Source organism: Sander lucioperca, chromosome 11 (assembly GCF_008315115.2).
Source record: "Sander lucioperca isolate FBNREF2018 chromosome 11, SLUC_FBN_1.2, whole genome shotgun sequence".
Lineage (NCBI taxonomy): Eukaryota > Metazoa > Chordata > Actinopteri > Perciformes > Percidae > Sander > Sander lucioperca.
Window position 1 is genome coordinate 7,449,859 of NC_050183.1, and position 17,560 is coordinate 7,467,418.

At 41.9% G+C, this 17,560-nt stretch overlaps 2 protein-coding genes across 9 annotated transcripts in view; one reads left to right on the plus strand and one right to left on the minus strand.

Annotated features, from left to right (window-relative positions):
* The window catches only part of agbl4 (ATP/GTP binding protein-like 4), a 461,627-nt gene that overhangs the window by 76,539 nt on the left and 367,528 nt on the right, over positions 1-17,560 (plus strand). The gene's annotated exons all lie outside the window — the stretch shown is intronic.
* elavl4 (ELAV like neuron-specific RNA binding protein 4) overlaps positions 1-17,560 on the minus strand; it is an 85,164-nt gene that overhangs the window by 20,472 nt on the left and 47,132 nt on the right. For all 7 annotated transcript variants that reach the window (XM_031307357.2, XM_031307361.2, XM_031307360.2 and 4 more), the window contains 2 exons: positions 13,361-13,464; positions 9,527-9,680 (listed from right to left, as the gene is read on the minus strand). In XM_031307357.2, coding sequence (XP_031163217.1) covers positions 9,527-9,680; positions 13,361-13,464 — 258 coding nt within the window. The remainder of the gene's footprint in view (positions 1-9,526; positions 9,681-13,360; positions 13,465-17,560) is intronic.

Genomic DNA, 17,560 nt, shown 5'->3' on the forward strand with positions numbered 1-17,560 from the left:
CATTGCTGTTAGACAATAGGTAAGTCACAAAGCAAGTAATCTAAATTATAATTTTGTCAGCAGCGCCATGCACGTAAACATAACATTTTTATAGTCTCCAACAGAGTCAGTAATTATAAAAAAAAAAAAAAAATAAGTGCAACGGTATGCACACCAAACACGGCACGGCTGAGGCCTGTACTACGAATCAAGATCAACATGCCCAGGATTGATTTCAGTTACCCAGCTTCACCTAACCTAACTACCGCAGTCCCGCATAAGCTGTGTCACAACGGTGGTTATCAACTAGTTCAGTCAACCCAGGGTTTCCCAATCCAGCGGCGCGCGCGTTTACATAAAAGAGGCAGTGTTTGTGCAGCATGACCAATCGCAAACATCTACCAGAGCCGCATATTTTACATAACAAGAGCAAACTATAATTCTACATAAATATGAAGAACACAGACACGGTTTTACAGGCAAAACGCAATACAATCGCTGCTTCCTAAAACAGGAAGGAAAGCTGGCGAAAAATAGCCGACGCTGTAAATGTGTATATCACAACGCTTATATCACTTCCCCATCAGTCAGGACTAAGATCTGACCATAATTACACTTGTCCTTTCCATAAACTGTCGCTGCTTTAGCCTTTTATTTCAGTTGCAACCCTGGCAGTGATAAGCGATTGTGAGAGCAGATAAAAAATATAAAAACATAATTCAAACCGTTGTGCGCATTGGCAACACACGGCTCAACAAGCCGACAAATAGCCTATACGTAATTCCCTCCACTGAAAATCTATATCTTTCATAAAGATACCCATCAGGGAATGTTAACGGGGTTGTCGGTAGGGCTGAGCGATTTTTTAATATAATTGCGATTTTTTTCAAAAATATTGCGATTTAATATGCGATTATTTTTTAAGCTTTGTCTTCTGTATTATTCAACAAAGACAAGCAATAAATCATTGTATAGTATGAACAACACAAGATTAGATAGATTAAACAAACTGTTCTTTCCTGGAGGCCAGGCCTGTATGTGATGATGAAATTAGGTGATGCATGAATTTATATGAATGACATCTTTTATTTAACTACTTCAGTCACAGTAGTATATTGAGCACTGACCAAGCCTGGTGTTAACATTCATATGAAAGTCTGAAACAAATCACACAAACTAAAGTGCAGATTGCAGAAATATAAAAACAAATATGTGGCTTTACCACACTTAGTAGTATTTAGATTATTTAATTATTATTTGCTGTAATAAACATATGTAAACATGTGGCTTGCACTTTTTAAACACTGTCTTTGAACTTTACTAGACTAGTCTGGTTATTACCCCTCTCCGCAGCAGTCTCCTCCACTCCATATCTTTATAATGGAGCTAGCTAACCGCTAATCAGAGCTAATCGTCGCTAACCGAGCCTTCAGTTCTGCGTGCCTGTATCCATTAACGGCATATATGGACTTGAGCCCGAATAAAACCCTTCATTTTATTAAAATGGCTGTAAAAGTTTTAAACTACAACTCAAGAGTTGTTTGAATGACAGAAATCTGCTCAAGGTACGGCGTAGCATTAGCGTGCTAAGTCGATGCTTTCTCTGCGGCGTGCAGACTGATTTGCTCTCGTGAGTCACTTGACCAAATCGCAGCCTTTGCGATTAGGAAATCGCATTTTAACATTGCGATATTATTGCAAATGCAATTAATCGTTCAGCCCTACTTGTCGGTCTCTAAATGTTTTAACTTTTCTGAGCGCACCCCCATCCCCATAACCTGACCATAACTTGCTCCCGACCAGGTTAGGCGTTCAGCATGAGTTACCACAGCGATTGAACCGGTAACAAGTGATCCACCTTCGTGATATAGAAAACCCTGGGTTGAACCTGAAGTTACCTTGTTAACGCCAAATCTTGCTTCGTAGTACAGGCCTCTGGACTTTCAATACCTCCATAAACATAAATTCAACTTTAAAGGGGTGATAGAATGCAAAACCGAGTTTACCTCGTCATAGTTGAATAACGACAGTCCGGTGGGTAAAATAGGCATACATAGAACCTCAATGTCCCATTGACACCTCTTTCCTATGCAAATCTCACAATTTGAAACTGCCTCTGAAAACGGGCGAATCTCAACGAAGCTAATAGCTGACGTCAACTCGGTGGCTGTACCTTAATTGGCTCTGGTCTGTACCTTTGTCACGCCCCAAAATTTTCATACAGACCACTGGTCTGAGACCAGCTGGTGTTTTGAATGTAGGTCACGCAGATCTCACACACGAGCTTAGCTGCGAGCTGTCCTGTGTACTTTCGAAAGAAGAAAGTTTGGAAGTCTTTCAAGGATACTGAAAATTAACCACGGTCGTAAATGCAGTGTTCCAGGCTGTACAACGGAATACTGGTCAAGAGAAAAGTGTTTAGAACGAGTAGATATCGGACAATGGAGCGGGACTTGAAGATCTAACGCAGCGGCGCAGAGGACGTGCCTGTGGGCTTCACTCTCCGCTAAATGTCCCAGCGCTGAGACACTGAACTAGCTACAGGGTAAGTTATGATTCCTTGTCTGGAAGTGGAGCTTTTTATTAGGCTCGTTTGAGATGAACCGCGCCTCGACTGTAAAGTGAACGAGAGCAGGCAGCAGCAGCCGGGGGCGGTGACAAAAATCCGCTGTCAAGTCGGACAGTTTCCAGCCGATTCCAGCAGCCTTCAGGCTGAACAGGCAGTCACAGAAACACTATTCCGATTTAATAAAATGTTATCAGGCCCATATATCAGCTTGTACACAGTCTCCAGTTGTTTTAATTATGACAGAGTAGCTGTCAAAATGCTCTATATGTGATCTGTTGCTGATGGTAATAAACAGACAGTAGATGATCCATAATCTGAACTGATTTAGTCTCTCTGACTTCTAAACTAAACTATCAGCCACATAACATGTGTTCTGTACAGAAGAAGCCTTTAAATCAGACAAATAGCAGTTAAAATCCCTCCAATACAAAATCACTAAAAAAGTATATATAAAACGTCATCATGTTGAGTTGATTCTGAACCAATCAGCTGTTAGATCAGCGGAGTAGCCTGCGTTTCCCAGCATGCCCTGGGTCCGCCTGGGTCTTGCAGTCGGTGAAAAGCAACTGCGCTGCCTGCGTCTCAGAACTGCGGCCGCCTTGATCTCGTGAGGTTATCGTTGCCCTTGTGTGTATGACATCAGAGCAAGTCGGACACAAATCTAACCAAATCTTTTCTCTCGGCTGTTCCAGCCATTCCTGCTCCGGCGGTGCTGCAGCCACTGCTCGCAGGCATGTCTGGGCATGTTTGTACGGGCTGCAGCCGCAGCGGCCGGGTATCGGTAACGTTAACAGACTGTGTGTGTGTGTGTGTGTGTGTGTGTGTGTGTGTGTGTGTGTGTGTGTGAGTGAGATGTAACAGACAGTGTGTGGGTTTGTTTGATAACAGAGCTCTGCTGAAACTGACAGCAGTGTCTAAAATATGAGACCTCTGCTGTCTCGTCTCCACTGTGTGTGTGTGTGTGTGTGTGTGTGTGTGTGTGTGTGTGTGTGTGTGTGTGTGTGTGTGTGGCGGGGGGGACATGGGCATAGAGGGGAGGGGCTGTGTGTGTGTGTGCTTCGCTCGTTGTAAACCAACCAACCAGCGTGCAGCTCATCTAAATATTCATGAGCATACCATATAAGGGAGAAAACCTCTCGTTTCATATAGGGCTATTTCACAGGGTTGCATTAGGGCGCATAGAACAGCACCCGGGCCATTTTCAGCCCAACCAATGTTATATACCCTATTAGGAGACCTTAAGGAACAGTGTGAAATACCCTATATAATCATTCTATCACCCCTTTAAAAGGCACATCATGTACTTCTGGCAGCATATTTGTAATGATGCATGTTTGTGCATTGCATTTCTCAAACAATGTAATGTTTCTTGCAACCTGACCTCACAGAAATGACCACGACATCCACAATACGTGCTGGTGGCTGCACTGATGTGTTATTATGTGCCACCACCACAGAAACAATTTTGGTTTAGGCATCATAACTACTTGGTTAGGTTTAGGAAAAGATCATGGTTTGTGATAAAATAAGTACAGTATCGGGGTGGCCTCTACCTGCAGCGGCCCAGGTTCGAATCCGACCTGCGACCCTTTGCTGCGTGTCTTCCCCCATCTCTCTCCGCCTTTCATGTCTATCCACCGTCACTTAATAAAGGGAAAAGCCCCAAAAAATAATTCTTTAAAAAAAAAAAAAATAAGTACAGTATGTTTGTTACGTAACTGTGTTACTGTGTTGAACCAGGGAATTTTTGCATCTACCATTACAAAGGATTATAATTAACTTTCCATTGGCCTTGTTTCCGTGGTGCCGGCACATCATTTTACCACATTAGTGTATGTGCCACCACCGCGTTATTATGGAACCCACACAACTTCTAGGCAAGACCCGTCCTTCGATAGCATTTACACACTACTATTGGCCAGGCGTCCATGCTTACGCAGGGTCACGTAACCCGATTTGTTCAGTCTATTCCCTGACCAATTGGCTATCCTAAACTTAACCACTCGAGGTCAATGCCTAACCCCAACCAAACGAGCTGCTTCATAAGGCGGGACTTGCCCTATAAGTTACGTGGGATCCATAATAACGTGCCACCACCACGTAATGCTATGTTAAAAGGTTGTAGTGATTTCACATATTTCTTTGAGATCAGGCTGGTTTCTTGTCTAGGCCGAGCGAGTCATTTTTTTCTTAACTCCAATACAACAGAATACAACTTGGCAATAAATAATACCAAGGTGTCTGAAAAGCTTTAAAACATGGACGCCTCATGCCAGCAACATTTCAAGGTAACTGAACCTTAATTTAATGCTATTTTGATCAGGAACAACTTGCCTATCACAAAACTGCTCAGTGCCAGATAATTATTCATTCAGTGTGCAAAACACACTCGCTATTAGTAACACTGGTAATTACCATCTTGAGTTGTATAATGCTGTGAACGCTTGCGACTTGTTGCCATGGGAATCTTTCCCATTGCTACCTTCCATCCCACATGAAGGGGACACGGCATCAGCCTTTTCACAGCCGATCCATACACACACTGAGCAGCAATTTAGTTTCACATCAGAGCCAGTGTTTGTAGAAGGCAAGTATGTGGATCGATTGTATTTGCAGTCATTGATCAGGTAAGCATTGACCTCTGCTCACGTACAGGTCTGGGATGAAGAACTAGGAATAGCCAACTATCGATCTAAAGCTGTCTCTGATATTATAGGCTATCTGTTTCAAATTGAGGCTAGCCTAAACCAGCAGTTAGAGCACAAGATCACAGCCTGGCTGCCGTCCCTAAATGTTGGTTAGAAAGAAAGGAAGGAGGGGGAATCCGGCCAACACTATTTGCACTGATAAAGAGACAAAATATGCTTATCCATTTAGAAGGAATCAATAGACAGAGGAAGGAAGAGAGGAGGGCGGGGGATAGAGGAGGACATGGAGAGATATCCTTGTCAAGTCGATGTGTTCGCTCTCTGAATCTCTGGGGCAATTTGGCAGTTTTAGTGGATTTTGTTTCTGCTGCCTCTGACTGAATGATGCTAACAGTGATGTTTTAAAGTTCCTTCTTGTCTTTATGAACAGAAGAGTGACTGCAGGGTGCATCCTGTTTATGAGGAGGTCACTTAGATAACAGACTTCATGTCCCCAATTTAGCAGAGCTGGAACTGGGGATCATCAGCCCATCTGCCGATGGTCACTGGAGAACTTCCGTTACTTCAATAACTTTACGTAGCATTGCTGTTTTGATGTCTGTCTCGTCTCTAAAGCCTACTTTGTTTAAATCAGTCCCTAGTTCAGTAGGAACAGTGAATCACTGAGTGTATTGGATTTCAGGCACTGATTAGGTTCCTAATTCAATAAATATGGGGACAGTGGTGAGTCACTTAGTACATTTACATGCACACCAATATTCCACCATTATATATGATACAGGTCATGTAAACAGCATATTCCGGTTGGATATTCCAAATAAGGCCTTTTTCCGAATATAGCATTTTCCGATTAAGACGTGGGATATTCTGGTATTATTCAGGGTTTTAGAGGCATTCTTTGGACATGTATACAGCGCATTCGGAATATGCATCTCAATCAGGGTTATTACCACAGTTTACGGCCTCTTGCCTGTTTACAGCTTATGGTCAGCACTGTGCGTTGCTATGGTTGCTGTACACAAACCAACCAGCCAACAGTTTGCAAGGCTGCAGACCCAAGAAGGAGAAACACAGCTACTTTGAAACATTATCAAAGACTTTGATATGGATATGCGCACACATCGCTACGCCGACCTTTTCAAGATGCTGGTTGAAGGAATGAAAAAAGAATGCTGTGTTCGCACAGTACAGCGAGTCTGCCACCGCTGGTAAACTTTGAAAAAAAATCATATTTTGCACGGCTACATGTAAACGGGAATATTAGTGGAATATTCACTTTCATTAGCTATGTAAACAGCTTAGTCGGAATATCATCTTTTTCAGAATAAGGGCAAAAAACTGAATATTATGTGCATGTAAACGTAGTGACTGATGACCTGCGACACAACTTCAAGGCACCATGTTGATGTCATATCAACAACATAAAATATGTCCCTCAATTCAAGAAGACTTACGTTTTAAAGACGTCAAAAGTAAACATTGTACACATTGTAGCTGTAATAATAATTACATGGGCTTCTTCTCAATTGTCTTCTTTTCAGTGGTGTTACTGGAACAATACTGACTGTGTGTGTGTGTGTGTGTGTGTGTGTGTGTGTATATGTATGTGTCTTGTGTGAGTATGCCTGTACTGTAACTGAGCAAAGAAAAATATAAGTCAATGATGTTGGCATACTACTCTCAAGGCCCTTCTAAGGTCCTCCATGTTTTTAATCACCAGCAACTCTAACATCTAATTGATCATTAACATTTCTCTTGCTGATCCTTAACCCTCTGGGGACACCTTGCAGAACATCTCTTATTATCTTTTTGTCTGTGTGTGTGTGTGTGTACATATGCGTGAATCTTTGTGTATTTCAGTTTTAAAGCAGGTACAGTAGGTGGTAGTGAGGACAGCAATTACTGTAGCTGAGGGTATTAGCAGGCTAAAAGCGTTTACACACCTCCTGCTCCATGTATTAAAGAGGGTACGGACCAGTGATAAATCCACCGTCTACATGCTACAAGAGTCTGCCTTCACCGTCACCAACTATCGACATGGCATCGCCTAGCACCAAAGATTAGCCAATAGCACATTTTACTAGTGGTGCTAGTAAAAGAAGTTGTGCTTGGTTAAATAAATTAATTTAATTAGAAGCCATGTTTAAATTTTGACATTTGTTTAAAAGTTGCTGCAAAAGTTGATGCAAAGTATAGTTAGGAATCAACAATAACATTGTAATAAAAAACATAGTTTTGTGGTACTGTACCCATTATTGAAAATATTTGATTTAGCTGTTATTAATATCAGAGTTTTAACTACCAATTTGCTAATCAAAATGCCAGCTTTAAATCACAGGATGTGAAAGCAAAAATTGTGTGAAACGCCATCCAATTTTCTCAATTTTCTCAATTTCTTTTTATCTGGATGCTCATATTATTTCTAATGGTGGAAGTGAACTACTGCAGCACTTTATCTGGACACACTCATGACTCATGAGAATGCTTCACTTTAAATTTGACCTTGTGTCAGTCAAAAATGACCACATGAATTATTCTGTCACTTGTGAACCCAACCTATGGTGAACACCTTGCCTTCCTGTGACCAGTACCACCTGTGTTGAAATCTGTTTTATCCATGCCATGTGGCCTGAGCTGGCAAGCTACAAAAAAAAAATGTGTATGTGGTTGAACACATACAATATGTGGCCTTGCTGTGTGTTGCGTGACTATGTTGCTTGTCTGGATTCCCATGGGTCTTAGTAGCATGGTGGTACAGTTTGACAGGTCTGTTAGTAAAGACAGATCCGCAGGAGATGTGCCTACCTCATCTACATGTGTGCTGATGAGAGTAGAAATAGCCCCATCTTTTTTTCCACCTTTCCCTTCCGCTGCCCCCCTCCCTAGCTCTCCCTTCGCTTCCTCCCTCTTCTCATTTCCTCTCCTTCCCACGTCTCCACTCATCTACGCCCTGTGTTACTTGCTTTTCTTTCCATTTTCTCAGCCTCATCCCACCTTGTCTGCACTCCCGTGTCTCCTTTTCTCCTCTCCTTTGTTTTACTTTCCTCTACTTTCCCCTTTCCTCTCACCCTCTCTCCTCCTCTGCACAGTGTGTATAGACAGGCGTGCACTTCACCGACAGCAGTGATTTATTCTGCTTAGGCAAATGAGTGTGGCTAACAGCATACTGCTCCCTTTCTGCTTCATCAGTACACATTGCACATAACACTGGAGCAGGTTGCAGCCTGTAGGCACACACATAACCCCTGAAATTGATCTAGAGACACACTGGAGGGGTTCTTCTGCAATACAATGGACTGATGTGATTCATTCCTGTGTTTTGGATGTAGTGGAATGTGTAATTGGGCATGTATATTGCACAGCTCGTGCCTCCCATGTAATAACTGTCTTTACAAGTGGTCAGAAGAGTTGCCTTTTGCGGTCACTCACTCACTAGGCAATGCTTGGTGGACAATAGTGCTGGGCAATATGGTTAAAATCAATTTATTACAATATTACACAAATATTTTCCAAATACTGGTACATATTGTTTTTACTTTGGTTGACTATGGTCTACCATGATTCTTTCCTTTTGTTCAAGTACTTCTGCCTTCCTTCACTGTATCACTGTCTTAACAAACACACAGCAAATGTTTTCAGTATGTCATGTTTTGTCAGATTTATGCGTTTCGTGCTCATTTACTTACACTTTACTTTTATGCAAAGGTGAAAGAACGAAGATATTATCCAGTACTCCGTAGAATCAACACATTCAGTGTGAATATGACTGACACATGGTGCTACAGTAAACTGGAGATGTATTTAACTGTTACACTTGTGTTTACTATTTTGCAGTTTCAGCAGAGACGAGCACAGAGAAATATTTCACTTCCAGCTGCCATTTTTGTTTGGCTGAAGAAAATATGTTGCTACTTACTACTGGTAAAAAATCTTTTGTATTGTGCAATACACAGGTTATTTATTGTTTTAGATGTGCATAAGAGTATTTATGGATTCTGGAAATACTTTCCAAACGGGTTTTATTCGTCCTTCTCAAAAACAGTTACAAATGTAACAATAGTGATGACTCAAGAGGCACAAACTGGGCCTAATATTATGGCTGTCTATACATCAAATATTCACGTGACCGCACGCAGACAAAAGACAGACATTTAACAGACCATAATTGTTTACAAAAATGTGTAAAATCATCAGTCTAAGTGTGGTTGTGAATGGCTGGAGGATATCAGCGACACACATGGATGTATACATACAGTATGTGTGTGCGCGCTTATATCACTTGTGTCTGTGTGAAAGTGTTAAGAGAGAGGAGGCGGTGCCCCATGGATACCTGTGACCTGGTCGACAAGGATGCGGGAGGTGATGATGCGTCCATACTGGGAGAAGAGCTGCTCCAGCTCCTTCTGAGTCATAGTCTTGGGCAGGCCGCTTACATACAGGTTGGCGTCACGGATGGAGGCTGAGCTGGGTCGTGCATATGACACCTGTGGGAAAAGACAGTCTTAGGGCTTGTATACAAAAATTGGGCTCTAGTACTTTATTACTCATTAACATCCTGTGGGATTTAAATCTAATCAAGATTAAAGTGTGAGAGGCACAAGGATATGTGTGTGTGTTTTGGATGGGCAGGGATGCGGGTCATTGGATCCACAGGGAGGAAAATGTGACTGTTTTCTTAGCACACCTTGCCTTGGGGATTATCGTTGTCAGGAAAAGATTTAGCTGCTTAGAACACTGGAGAGATAACACTTGAGTCGTTGGCTGGGGGAGGCAGAGGAAACTTTGTTCCCTTGAGTAAACCACAGGTGTTTTACTTTGAAAAGACAATACAGGTAGCCAGGGGAACAGGATTGATAGTAATAGGAGTCTGACAAAAATAGTCTATTCATTCACCCTATTAATTCCACTATACTGAGTTAAAGGTGAATGAATAAAAAAGGTAAGCGTTAATATGTTGTTTTTATCAATAGGCTATTTAATTAAAGTGCTCATATTATGCTTTTTGGCTTTTTCCCTTTTCCTTTATTGTGTTATATATCTTTTTTTGTGCACGTTATAGGTTTACGAAGTGAAAAAGCCCAAAGTCCACCCCAAAGGCACTTACCATCTCCAACAGAAAACACTGTTCAGAAACTGCTCCAAACAGCTCTATTGTAGTCCAGCATTTACTTCTGTGACAAACGTGTGTCACTTTGTAACACGTTATAATGCTCGCCTAGCTGCTAGCATGGCACGCCCTCATACTCTGCTTCTGACTGGGTAGTAGTCCTTACCTAGGTACTGCGCATGTGCGACTCCCAACAAAGATGGAATAGAAGTGTGATGCCTCACTCTGTAGCTAAAACGGAGAGCTCAACACACAGGGTGAAAAGAGGAGATGCAGCAATGTGCAGTACAACAAAAATATGGTGTTTTTTGAAAATTAAACCATGTAAACCTATTCTGAAATAACCTCTAAATACAGTTATAAACCTGAAAATGAGCATAATATGAGCACTTTAACACATTAGCAATGAGCCTAATATTAGGTGACCAAAAGCCTTTAAGATTTTACGAAGTGTCATTTAGTCTTGCAAATAGTAAATTGTTTGCTTTTGTATCCCTTCTGACTTACATACAATGTGCTGTAAGAACACATGCAACCATACACATACTCACACATGCTCATACAATCCAGTACAGTCTTGCCCTTGCAACACTCATGGACAGCAATCCCTCAGATGGAGTAAAAAGACTTCTGCATGTTACCACTCACCCACACAATTCCACTCACTGTCACACGCTGCACCACCTTCTCATTTCCACACCTCCATAAACATGCATACATACACACAGCTTTCAATGCTCTCTTCCAGTTCCACATTATTCTACCACACGTATACTGTGTATGAATGTCCTCTCTAATGGTGCAAATGGTGATGACTGGATAACTGGCTATACTGTGCTGTGCGGCTTCCAGCGGCAGCTCTCTTCCAATGAACCTTCACTTGTCAAACGTTGTCCCCAACATCCTCATGTGTAGACCCAATTTTGCTCAAGCGAAAGTTGCTTAAATCCCATTACTACTGCTGCTGACTGGAGAAGCTTTCCCTTGCAGTACTTTCATTACCTCTGACATGTGGAGACATAAGCCATCAAATAAGGTTAAAGTCAGGCAAATATGGTGGATATGCAGTCATATCCTTGAGCAACAGCATGGAAATCCTGCTGCAATTTTAACAGTGGGAGAATGGGATTGGGAACAGCTGGCTTTCCCCATTTCTCACTTTTCTCTCGCACATCTTCTCCCTTTGGCCTCTCTGCTCAGCTCCTCTGTCTTCCTCTTCCTCTCTGCATCCTTCGCTGCTGGGATCTTTTCCTTCTGCTTCCTTCCTGCATGCTGGTTCACGAAGCCTTTGTCTGTGATTCTGTCACTTTTTGCTCTTCTTTTCTTCTCTGTGCAGCTCTCCCTCATTTTCTCTCCTTGTCAGCCAACTCCAGATGTCTAATCCATCAGCACCTCCTCAAGCTGTGAGCGGTATTGTGTACAAGTGTGGTGTGGCGTGTGTGTGAAACAGTGTGTGTGCAGAAAAGTTTGCAAAAAAAGTGTGTGAGATTATGTGCATGCATGTCACTGTGAGTCCCCCTCACCTTTGGCATGCTGCTTCCCCTCACACCTCAGTAGGAAAGCAGCATCGCAGCCATCCTTGACAAAATCTGAGGTGTCATGGAGGAGGAAACCGCAGCAGCGAAACCAACTCAAAGACAGAGACACACATCGCCTGGGAGCATGTGAATCTCTGGGCCAAGTGTTTCCTCACAAGTGTAGTGGCAGAGAGTAGGAAGGGTGTGACATGAAAGAGCGCCAAACTTAATTTTAGAATTACCGTGCTGCCTTTTAATTTACCTTGTTACCTTTAGGGTATTTCAGTCTGTTGTGGAGAGAGAAAGTAAGGAAAGAGTGTAGTGGGAGGTGAAAGAGCGATAGCACCAGACAGAGATGCAGAGTTGTCTTCTGTCATTTCAAGACTGCCTTTATCTCAGGAACAACTTGAGGCAACCTCTTGTGTCATGAGAGTGTGACTGTGAAACTCTGACTGCTACACTCAAAGACGTCATGAATTCCACGCTACGTAAATGCCCTTCAACTTTTTCTAGTCTTTATTATGAAAAAGCCAACTTTCACTTGAGTCTCCATGTTGCTTTTTATTGTATTGCTCATATTATTAGGAGCAGTGCTCCTGTAATGCTGATGTGTGCGCTCTCACACACAAGCAAACGCACCCGGCCATTTGGTTCATACAGACACTTGAAATCGTGGCTCAATGAGAGCCCTGCTTTGCTAAAACTGTAGGTTGCAATGACCAAATCATACATGTGCATATGGACAACACACACACACACACACACACACACACATCCATCCATCATAATCACATCAAACCACCACAGATTCCACCTTAATAAACCAAAATGTACACACTTGTATTTACTAATACAACACATGCAGAAAACACACATCACACACAAATCACATGTCTTTTTTCCATGGCATAAGTTAGACAAGAGCCAGTATGCTCTGCTGAATCAAGGCCAGGCAGCGTACATTGTCTGGGGAATAGAGGGATTCCCAACTACAGGATAATCCCATCCTATTAGATTAGATTAGATGACAGAAAGCGAGAATCCAGGGATTATCGCAGAGCAAAAGATTACTGCCCAGTTTAAAAGCAACGACATATTGGCAGGCACAGAAAGTACGATAGCGGAGGATATGAGAGGAGAAAACAAGATCAGCAGAAGACCTATATGTTAATGTTAACAATTTTTAGTCTTCAAAATATACCACCAAGCCTGCTAGCCATTAAATGCATTAACAAAGCCCTCAATTATTTTGGAAAACATGCTTTTTTTTATTTCTGAGACTCATGCATGTTAATCCCATTTTGCCCTCTAGCTCATTTACTAACAGCATCACTATCTAAAAGGGCTTTGCTACAGAAGAAAGCAGCCTTATCATTTAAGTTTAGCATGACCTACACAACTTCATCATCATATGATTTTATCAGTTATTATCTAGCAAATCATGTTTATATTTTGGAGTGATGCAAATAGTTAGTTGAAAAAATACTGTGTATTTGTAATGGAAACAACAACTTGTTTAGCTGTACATGGTGTCAGTTACCTTGATCGTTTTGGTCTGAAGTCTGAGTCCATTTAATGTGTTGATGGCTTTCTCTGCGTCCTTTGGATCGATGTAGTTGACAAAGCCGTAGCCCAGACTCTGTCCTGAAATGCCAGAAAGAAGGAAAGAAAAGCTTTTAAAATGTTTTCTCCATTCAATTAGTTTTTCTTCAATTTGCTCACTGACAGCAAGAAAACATCTTAATTTATACTCATTATCGATACTTCAAGATTTGAGGGGAGACAGAGACACCCCTCATTATTAGAAGAGAGGGATAACGGTTTTGTAATTTGTAATGTGGTACCATATTTCACACTCACTAATAGTTCTTTCTCTTCTATATTTGGCATCTTGTATTATGTTTTTGAAATTGTTGGTAGTCTAAGGACAAAAAGCTAATGTTACATTTAGACTACTCCTACATTAAAACTAAAAATGATACCCAGCCCTTGCTCCCATCCATAGTCACAATCTTGGATATCATTCATCTTTTCCTCGAAAAATCCTTTGCAACATCTTTTCATCACTACTGACAAGATCACAGTGACTCCTGCCCGGAGCACCAGGAGTCTTGGTGTGATTTTTGTCAACCATGTGTCATGTGAATCCTGCTCAGTTGCCACAGACCTGCAGATTTGTACACTACAACATCTGATGGATGAGACAGCCTATTTCCAGCTTTGTGTACTGTACCCTTATTAAAGATCCTTCTCACTACTCTGTTCAAATAACACTTAAAAAGGTCAGCAAATGACCATTCAAGAGATAATCCAGGTCAAATAAAAAAAGAAAACATCTCTACCTGATAATCTTATTGAATAAGGAATGTGTCGATCCTTGCACTCCTCATTATTGGCTGCTTGTTATATTGGTGATCTCGGAGCTTGAGGGAATCTACTAATGCATTTATTTTAAATAGCTCAACATAGAAGTGTCAACGACTGATTCATAGACTAGTTATGAATTAGAATCAAATTCTCTCTCAATTAAGTGAAACTTGAATCAGCCACAGCAAATAAGTATCACAGTGCGTACAAACAACATATCTTTGCAGCTGTACATACAGAGTGAAAAAAATACCACCCCCTTTTCCCTCTAAGCTCAAAATGTCTTTCGATAGCAAACTCCCTTTGAGTGTAAAGCAGGCCTGACATCTCCCAGTGTTTTCCCGACAGATCGAGCCTTTAAACAGGCATAGGACTTTAAGCGGATGCCTCCAGCCATCAGGGCCTTCAGTCGGCTAGTTTTCAACAAACAGCCGCTATCCACTAACACCACACATGCACAAAGAGAATCCCAGTCAGTTAAAGAGGAGCTGCATGCACATATTCACGCTAATGGGAACAGACAGCGGTTAGTCAGAGACAAAGTGAATCACAAAATATGGAGCATGGCTGTTTCACAAAATAAATACATTTGGGCTATGGATATCATAGGCGCAGAACGGCTCAGCAGCGAGCAGTGAAAGGGCCAGGAGGGACTTGTAGTCCTAACTTCAAACAGCTGATGATTTTCTCTTCTCTCCGCTCCTCCCTCTTCTCCTTTGGATTAACTGTGGATTATCAGACGCTCTCTATTGTTAATTAAAAACCTGCCATCCTGGAGAGACTACTGCTATTTTTAACTAACCCTCCTCTCCTCCTCCTCTCAAACTCTCAGCTGACATCAGGTGTTAAGTTTGGCAGTTTAAATATAACTCACAAATTCCTTCTTTGTGGCCTCTCTTTATTAAATAGTGTACACACAAAAGTGACAACAAATAATGAAGATAAAGAGAACATGTGGCAAAATTCATTAATTGAATTAGTTGAAGTAAAAAACGCATGTACTGTAGCTTTAGCTTGCCAATAAACCGAGAAGGGCCATAAACGGTATTCTAAATTACAGTAGTGTACATTATGCTGATGAATTAAACATTTTTCCCCAAATAAATATGTTTAAACATTTCAAACTGTATCTGTTCATAGGTAATGTAGGTGCATTCCAGATGGGTGCAACAGCTGTAACGCTCCTCTCCGGCATTCGCCATCTCTCCCACCCTCGCCTCCCACTTTCCCATCACCTTCCTCAACCCTCTCCCTCATCTTCAACAAGAAATGTGAGGTTCAACGAGCGCAGCTACCAGAGGGTTAGCTGACAATGAAGTGTGCTGGCGAAGAGCACTCATGCAGGGCAATTGAGATGGGCTGGCTGGAGCTTAATGGTACCTAGACACTTAGCACTCATGGAGTAGTCCAGGCAGCCAAATGGGGCCAAACTGGCAGCCATGGACGCTGCCGCTGTGTGACGGAGGGCCAGGGGGGGCAGCCTCAGTGTAGGTTGAGTGTCTATATGTATATGTGTGTGTATGTGTGTGTGTGTGTGTGTGTGTGTGTGTGTGGGCGTGTGTACAAGTTTTACATGTGAGTCAGCAATGGGTTACAGTCTTGCAACAAACAATGATTAATTTGACTTCAGGCCTGTATTCAGCATCTGCTATATGTAAATGTTGTGTTTATGTAAGTTTGTGTGTATGCACTTTTCATGAGTGTGTATGTCGTATGCATGGGGAGCTTAGGCTGGTAATAGCATATCTGCCCGCCCCACTCCTTCTTCACTCCATCTTTGGCAAGGCTGAGGGCCTCCAGGCTGGAGAAAAAGGGTGGGAGCGAGGCTCGCTGGCTGGCAACATTCCCCAGGTGAGTGGGGAGATGAGGGGAGATGAGGGGAGACAGAGGGAGACATCTGCCTGCAGCATCAGGAAAGCCCCGGGAGGGGATTCCACCCTTCCACCAACCATTTCCAGCCTGCTATGGAGCAGCTAACAGCAGGGAGTCACCAACTGGCTGCCTGGAATCTGCACGGATGGGTGGGAGACGCCAATGCACCACACAGATGTAAACAAGCGCACACACGTGCAAATAAACATGTAATCACTCAATCACAGAGGCACACGCAAACAAACACAAGCAGTGAAGAATGTCCTCGCAGCAGGACAGTGAGGAGTGGAGTGGCTGGCAGCTAACCAGTGAATGTATTATTGTTCATGTGTAGAGGTGGTTATCGTAGTTCCTAAACCATTTAGTGAATGTCAACACTGAACAGATGAAGAACACAGTATATAATCATATAGACCAGTGTTTCTCAAACATTTTTCAATATTGTACCCCCTTTGAATTGCTTTTTTAAGCTACGTACCCCCTCATCAGCGCAAAACATTTTCGGTAGAAAAAAAAGTCTATATAAAGAGGTACAATACAGCGATTGAGTGGCAGTGATAGATTCACTAAACAACAACCTTTTTTAAATAAAAACATTTAAATGCTACATTTCAAATGTTTAGAATCCATCACTTCATTCATTCATTATTATTGTATAATTATTTTAGGAATTATGCATGACATATTTTTAAATTAGCATTTTTGCAAAAATTTCACGTACCCCCTGCAGTACTCCAAGGTACCCCTAGGGCTACACGTACCCCCATTTGAGAAACACTGATACAGACAGAAGTATTACTGTAGGCAGTTCTCCGTCTGTAACCTACAGTATGCATGCAGACGCAGCAGGCAGTGTGGTTGGCTTCAGCCTGTCACAACACCTGCCTTGTCCACCTCAGTACTCCCCAGCAGGATTTTCCCTGCATGCTGCCTGCATTTGGATCACACCATCACAGTGCCCCTCTCTGTTCTGGCTCAACACACCACGGTTAAGCGCAGTTTAGTTGCGGTTTAAAATGGCTCAGCATCATTTAACCTAGCATGGTGTCTAATTGGAATGCAGGATAAGACCAGCTCAGGCTGCATCACACAACACCAGACAAAATGCATTTCCATAAAGTAAAGACAAAGCAAAACGTGATATTGCTAAAGCTGTTTCTAACCACGCATTAAATGTTCTTCAAGATCAAGTCTTACAGTAAAAGTAATTTGTAAAGTCATGTCATCTATCAAAGTTGCTAAACTGCTGCTGATAAAGTAATTTACAAACAATTTAGCATTTTTATACCCATGTAAATGCTGTTGAACCGAAAAAAAAAAAATGTGTATGGGACATTACCTAATATTGCGTCCCTCATAAATTTGTGTCACAGGAGTTAATCCTTTTTAAGACAGTTTTCCTGTGAAAAGTCTATAACATCTCAGTGGTAGACTTTCTTATGGTATTTCATAACTTCAGAAAAATAACTTCAGAAAGTACTGCATCTGAGAAGCTATTAAA